Here is a 6,369-nt window from a genome sequence, read left to right on the forward strand (position 1 = left end):
GATAAAGAAAGAAAGAAAAAAAAAAAAAAAACGTTTTAAGCTTGTAAAACGTTTTAAAAGATTTGAAAATAAGAAAATGTTTTAAGCTTGTAAAACGTTTTAAAAGATTTGAAAAAAAAAAAATGTTTTAAGCCTGTTGAAGAAAGAAAGAAAGAAAAAATCGATTAAGTCCTTCAAAACTCTGAAAAAAAAAATGTTTTAGAAATCATTGAAAAAACGGTTTATCCGACTTTAAGAAATCGGATAAACCGTCTTAGAAAAATCGTTTCAAATCAATTACTTCCTTAAAGAGAATTAAATCCTCCATCCCCCACGAATCCTTCCAAAAAATCCCTTAAAACCCTTAAAAAAAAAAAAAACCCAAATCCCTCAGAAATCTTACCTTGACCTCCCAAACCCTCAAAATCCGCCCAAATCCTTCAAAACCCTAAAAAATCCCTTAAAATCCTTCAAAATCCCTTAAAACCCTTCAAAACCCTTAAAAATCCCTCAAAATCCCTTCAGAATCCTCCCCAGAAACCCTACCATGCTCCCTCTGCCTCCGGGCAATCCGTCGAATCCTCGATCTCCGGCTAATCCCTGCAAAAATCCGCTAAACCCCCCCCATATCCCTCAAAATCCTTTAAAATCCCCCTAAACCCTTAGAGATCCCCCCAAATCCCTCAGAAATCCTTAAAAATCCTTCAAAATCCCCCTAAAAAATCCCTAAAAAAAACCTACCTTGCTCCCCCTGCCTCCGGGCAATCCGTCGAATCCTCGATCTCCGGCTAATCCTTCCAAAAATCCCCTAAAACCCTTAAAATCCCCCTAAATCCCATAAAATCCCTCCAACCCCCCATAAATCCCCTAAAAAATCCTACCTTGCTCCCCCTGCCTCCGGGCAATCCGTCGAATCCTCGATCTCCGGCTAATCCCTGGAATCCTGGCTCTCCCGCCTCGGCCGGGGTCCCTCCCACGGTGGGTCCGGCGGGGCCCCTCTCGCCGGGCCGCCCTGGGTAACCCTTGGCTCCCGGGGCGCCGTTGGTGCCCTGGGGGCCCGGGTCGCCTGGGGGTCCTGTTGGAGGAGGAGGGGGAGAGGAATGGGGGAGGGGGGAGGGGTGGGGGGGGGGGGTAAAGGGGAGGGGGGAAGGGGAGGGGTAGGGGAAGGGGGAGGGGAGGGGGAAGGGGGGAGGGGGAGGGGAGAGAAGGGGGGGGGACGGGAGGATGGGGAGGGGGAAGGGGGGAGGGGAGGGGGGATGGGGAAGGGGGGGAGAGAAGGGGGGAAGGGGGATGGGGAAGGGAGAAAGGGGGTGGTTATTTTTTTTTTTTTTTGATTGTTTTTATTTTCATTTTTTTTTTTTTATTTTTTTGTGTATTAAAAAAAAATCTGTATCTCTTTCTGTGTTTGTTTTTTGCCAACTTTTTTGGATTTTTTATTATTACTATTTCTCTTTCTTTTTCTTTTTTTTTTTTTTTTTTGCTTATTGTCTTTTTTCATCTTTCTTTCTCTCGTGGTAATTATTTTTATTTTTTTTCTAGCTCGCTATTTCTCTTTCTTTCTTCTTTTCTCTCTCTATCATCTCTCTTTCTCTATTTCTCCTTACCTGTTTTGCCGAACTGCTTCTCTCTCTCTCTCTCTCTTTCTATTTTTTTTTTCTCTCTACCTCTATCTCCTCTCTCTCTCTCTCTTTCTCTCCCTTCCTCTCTCTCTCTCTCTCTCTTTCTATTCTCTCTACACACACACACACACACAGATATAAATATATATATATATATATATATATATATATATATATATATATATATATATATCTTCCTCTCTCTCTCTCCCATCTCCCTCCTTTATCCCTCCCCTCCCTCCTCCTCCTTACCCGCGATTCCGAAGCGTCCGGCCTCTCCGCGCTGCCCCTTGAGGCCCACCCTCCCGTCCGGTCCTCGAGGCCCGACTAACTCTCCTCCGTGAGGTCCAGGGAGTCCAGCGTCACCGGGCTCGCCTCGGATGCCGGCTGTTCCCGGGAGACCCATGGCCCCCATCTCGCCCTAGGGGAAATGGTGAAAATCGGTTAGAAATCGGGGAGAAATCCTTGAAATCGGGTTGGGAAGGGAGAGGAAAGGATATAATCGGTTTAGGAACGTGATAAAATCAATCAAAATTGGGTTGGAAGTGGATTAAATTTGTTTTTTTTCTTCCTTCGGGGGAGGGAGGGAGAGGGTGAGTAGAAGAGCTCTCGGATGCCGGCTGTTCCCGGGAGGCCCATGGCCCCCATCTCGCCCTGGGGGAAATGGTGAAAATCGGTTAGAAATCGGGGAGAAATCCTTGAAATCGGGTTGGGAAGGGAGAGGAAAGGATATAATCGGTTTAGGAACGTGATAAAATCAATCAAAATTGGGTTGGAAGTGGATTAAATTTGTTTTTTTTCTTCCTTCGGGGGAGGGAGGGAGAGGGTGAGTAGAAGAGCTCTCGGATGCCGGCTGTTCCCGGGAGGCCCATGGCCCCCATCTCGCCCTGGGGGAAATGGTGAAAATCGGTTAGAAATCGGGGAGAAATCCTTGAAATCGGGTTGGGAAGGGAGGGGAAAGGATATAATCGGTTTAGATAGGTGATAAAATTAATCAAAATTGGGTTAAAAGTGGAATAAATTTGTTTTTTTTTCTTCCTTCGGGGGAGGGAGGGAAAGGGTGAGTAGAAGAGCTCTCGGATGCCGGCTGTTCCCGGGAGACCCATGGCCCCCATCTCGCCCTGGGGAAAAGGGGGGGATTGGGTTAGAAATCGGGGTGGGAGGGTTGAAATCGGGGTGGGAAGGGAGAGGAAAGGATATAATCGGTTTAGGAACGTGATAAAAGTTACGAAAATTCGGTTAAAAGTGGAATAAATTTGTTTTTTTTCTTCCTTTGGGGGAGGGAGGGAAAGGGTGAGTAGAAGAGCTCTCGGATGCCGGCTGTTCCCGGGAGACCCATGGCCCCCATCTCGCCCTGGGGAAAAGGGGGGGATTGGGTTAGAAATCGGGGTGGGAGGGTTGAAATCGGGTTGGGAAGGGAGGGGAAAGGATATAATCGGTTTAGGAACGTGATAAAATTAATCAAAAATCGATTAAAGGTGGAATAAATTTGTTTTTTCTTCCTTTGGGGGAGGGAGGGAAAGGGTGGTTTGAACAGCTCCAAGATCTCCGCCTCGAATACAGGCTGTTCCGGGGAGACACATCACCCCCATCTCGTCCTTGGAAAAATGGCGAAAATCGGTTATAAATCGGGGAGGAATGGTTGAAATCGGGTTGGGAATGGAGAGGAAAGGATATAATCGGTTTAGATAGGTAATAAAATTAATCAAAAATAGGGTAGAAGTTAATTAAATTTGTTTTTTTCTTCCTTTGGGGGAAGGAGGGAAAGGGTGAGTAGAAGAGCTCCAAGATCTCCGCCTCGAATACAGGCTGTTCCGGGGAGACACATCACCCCCATCTCGCCCTTGGAAAAATGGTGAAAATCGGTTATAAATCGGGGAGGAATGGTTGAAATCGGGTTGGGAAGGGAGAGGAAATTATAAGATTGGTTTAGATAGGTGATAAAATTAATCAAAAATAGGGTAGAAGTTGATTAAATTTGTTTTTTTCTTCCTTTGGGGAGGCTGTTCCGGGGAGACACAGCGCCCCCATCTCGCCCTTGGAAAAATGGTGAAAATCGGTTATAAATCGGGGAGGAATGGTTGAAATCGGGTTGGGAATGGAGAGGAAATTATAAGATTGGTTTAGATAGGTGATAAAATTAATCAAACATAGGGTAGAAGTTGATTAAATTTGTTTTTTTCTTCCTTTGGGGAGGCTGTTCCGGGGAGACACATCACCCCCATCTCGTCCTTGGAAAAATGGTGAAAATCGGTTATAAATCGGGGTGGGAGGGTTGAAATCGGGGTGGGAATGGAGAGGAAATTATAAAATTGGTTTAGATAGGTGATAAAATTAATAAAAAATAGGGTAGAAGTTGATTAAATTTGTTTTTTTTTCTTCCTTTGGGGAGGCTGTTCCGGGGAGACACAGCGCCCCCATCTCGCCCTTGGAAAAATGGTGAAAATCGGTTATAAATCGGGGAGGAATGGTTGAAATCGGGTTGGGAATGGAGAGGAAATTATAAGATTGGTTTAGATAGGTGATAAAATTAATCAAAAATAGGGTAGAAGTTGATTAAATTTGTTTTTTTCTTCCTTTGGGGGGGCTGTTCCGGGGAGACACATCACCCCCATCTCGTCCTTGGAAAAAGGGTGAAAATCGGTTATAAATCGGGGAGGAATGGTTGAAATCGGGTTGGGAATGGAGAGGAAATTATAAGATTGGATTAGATAGGTGATAAATTTAATCAAAAATAGGGTAGAAGTTGATTAAATTTGTTTTTTTCTTCCTTTGGGGAGGCTGTTCCGGGGAGACACAGCGCCCCCATTTCGTCCTTGGAAAAAGGGTGAAAATCGGTTATAAATCGGGGAGGAATGGTTGAAATCGGGTTGGGAATGGAGAGGAAAGGATATAATCGGTTTAGATAGGTAATAAAATTAATCAAAAATAGGGTAGAAGTTGATTAAATTTGTTTTTTTCTTCCTTTGGGGGAGGGAGGGAAAGGGTGGTTAGAACAGCTCTCGAATCCCCGCCTCGAATACAGGCTGTTCCGGGGAGACACATCACCCCCATCTCGCCCTTGGGAAAATGGTGAAAATCGGTTATAAATCGGGGAGGAATGGTTGAAATCGGGTTGGGAATGGAGAGGAAATTATAAAATTGGTTTAGATAGGTGATAAAATTAATCAAAAATAGGGTAGAAGTTGATTAAATTTGTTTTTTTTCTTCCTTTGGGGGAGCTGTTCCGGGGAGACACATCACCCCCATCTCGCCCTTGGAAAAAAGGTGAAAATCGGTTATAAATCGGGGAGGAATCCTTGAAATCGGGTTGGGAATGGAGAGGAAATTATAAAATTGGTTTAGATAGGTGATAAAATTAATCAAAAATAGGGTAGAAGTTGATTAAATTTGTTTTTTTCTTCCTTTGGGGGGGCTGTTCCGGGGAGACACATCACCCCCCATTTCGTCCTTGAAAAATAAATTATCCTTCCAATATTTTTTTTCAGTTCTTTAAAAATCCTTTAAAATCCTGAAAAAACTATTTTAATAAATTCTTAGAAAATCCTTTAAAATCCTGAAAAAAATATTGTAATAAATTCTTTGAAAATCCTTTAAAATCCTGAAAAAAATATTTTAATAAATTCTCCAAAAATCCTTTAAAATCCTGAAAAAAATATTTTAATAAACTCTTTGAAAATCCTTTAAAATCCTGAAAAAAAATATTTTAATAAATCCTCCAAAAATCCTTCAAAAATCCTCATAAAATTACCTTCCATCAATTTTTTAAAAATAAATCCTACAAAAAATCCTTTAACAAATCACTAAATAAATCCTTCAAATTTTCCTTTAAAAATCCTTCAAAAATCCTCTAAATAAATCCTTTTCAAAATCCTCCAAAATTCTTCTTAAAAATATCTAAAAAAAAATCCTCTTAAAAATATAAAAAACTAAATCTTCAAAAAATCCTCTTAAAAATTTCCTCCAAAAACACTTACCTCTTAAAAATATCTTAAAAATCCTCCAAAAATCCTCTTCAAATGACCTACCTTCTTGCCAACCAAAAATTTCTTCAATAAATCCCTCAAAATTCCTTTAATATATCCTAAAAAAATCCTTCAATAAATCCTCCAAAAATCCTTAATAAATCCTCCAAAAATCCTTAATAAATCCTCCAAAAATCCTTTTCAAAAATCCCTTAACAAATCCTCTTCAAAACATTCAACAAATCCTGTAAAAATATTTTAAAAATCCTCTTAAAAATACTAAAAATCCTCTTAAAAATATAAAAAAAATCCTCCCAACGAGGCCATCAACATTTTCTTCAATAAATCCTCCAAAAAATCCTTAATAAATCCCCTTAAAATATTAAAAATCCTCTTAAATATTCCAATAAATCCTTTTCAAAAATCCTCAAAAAAAATCCTTTAAAAAATCCTACCTTCTTGCCGTTGACCCCAGGCAGGCCGGGGACCCCTCTCTCCCCCACGAGGCCATCAACATTAACTTCAATAAATCCTCCAAAAATCCTTAATAAATCCTCTTAAAATATTAAAAATCCTCTTAAATATTCTAATAAATCCTCTTCAAAAATCCTCTTAAAAAATCCTTTAAAAAATCCTACCTTCTTGCCGTTGACCCCAGGCAGGCCGGGGACCCCTCTCTCCCCCACGAGGCCATCAACATTTTCTTCAATAAATCCTTCAATAAATCCTCCAAAAATCCTTAATGAATCCTTTTCAAAATCCTTCAAAAATCCTTCAAAAATCCTCTTCAAAACATTTAAAAATCC

At 41.0% G+C, this 6,369-nt stretch overlaps 1 protein-coding gene across 1 annotated transcript; it reads right to left on the reverse strand.

Moving 5' to 3' along the window:
- Positions 1-860: 860 nt before the first annotated feature.
- Positions 861-6,072, reverse strand: LOC138861180 (collagen alpha-1(X) chain-like; the record flags this gene model as incomplete). Its single annotated transcript, XM_070120066.1, is given in 3 exon segments — positions 861-1,054; positions 1,851-2,019; positions 6,019-6,072. Coding segments are annotated over 3 exon segments (417 nt in total), but the record flags the coding sequence as incomplete, so codon positions are not given.
- Positions 6,073-6,369: the final 297 nt, after the last annotated feature.

The sequence above is a fragment of the Penaeus vannamei genome, unplaced genomic scaffold, assembly GCF_042767895.1.
Source record: "Penaeus vannamei isolate JL-2024 unplaced genomic scaffold, ASM4276789v1 unanchor2281, whole genome shotgun sequence".
In the NCBI taxonomy this organism is placed as follows: Eukaryota; Metazoa; Arthropoda; class Malacostraca; order Decapoda; family Penaeidae; genus Penaeus; species Penaeus vannamei.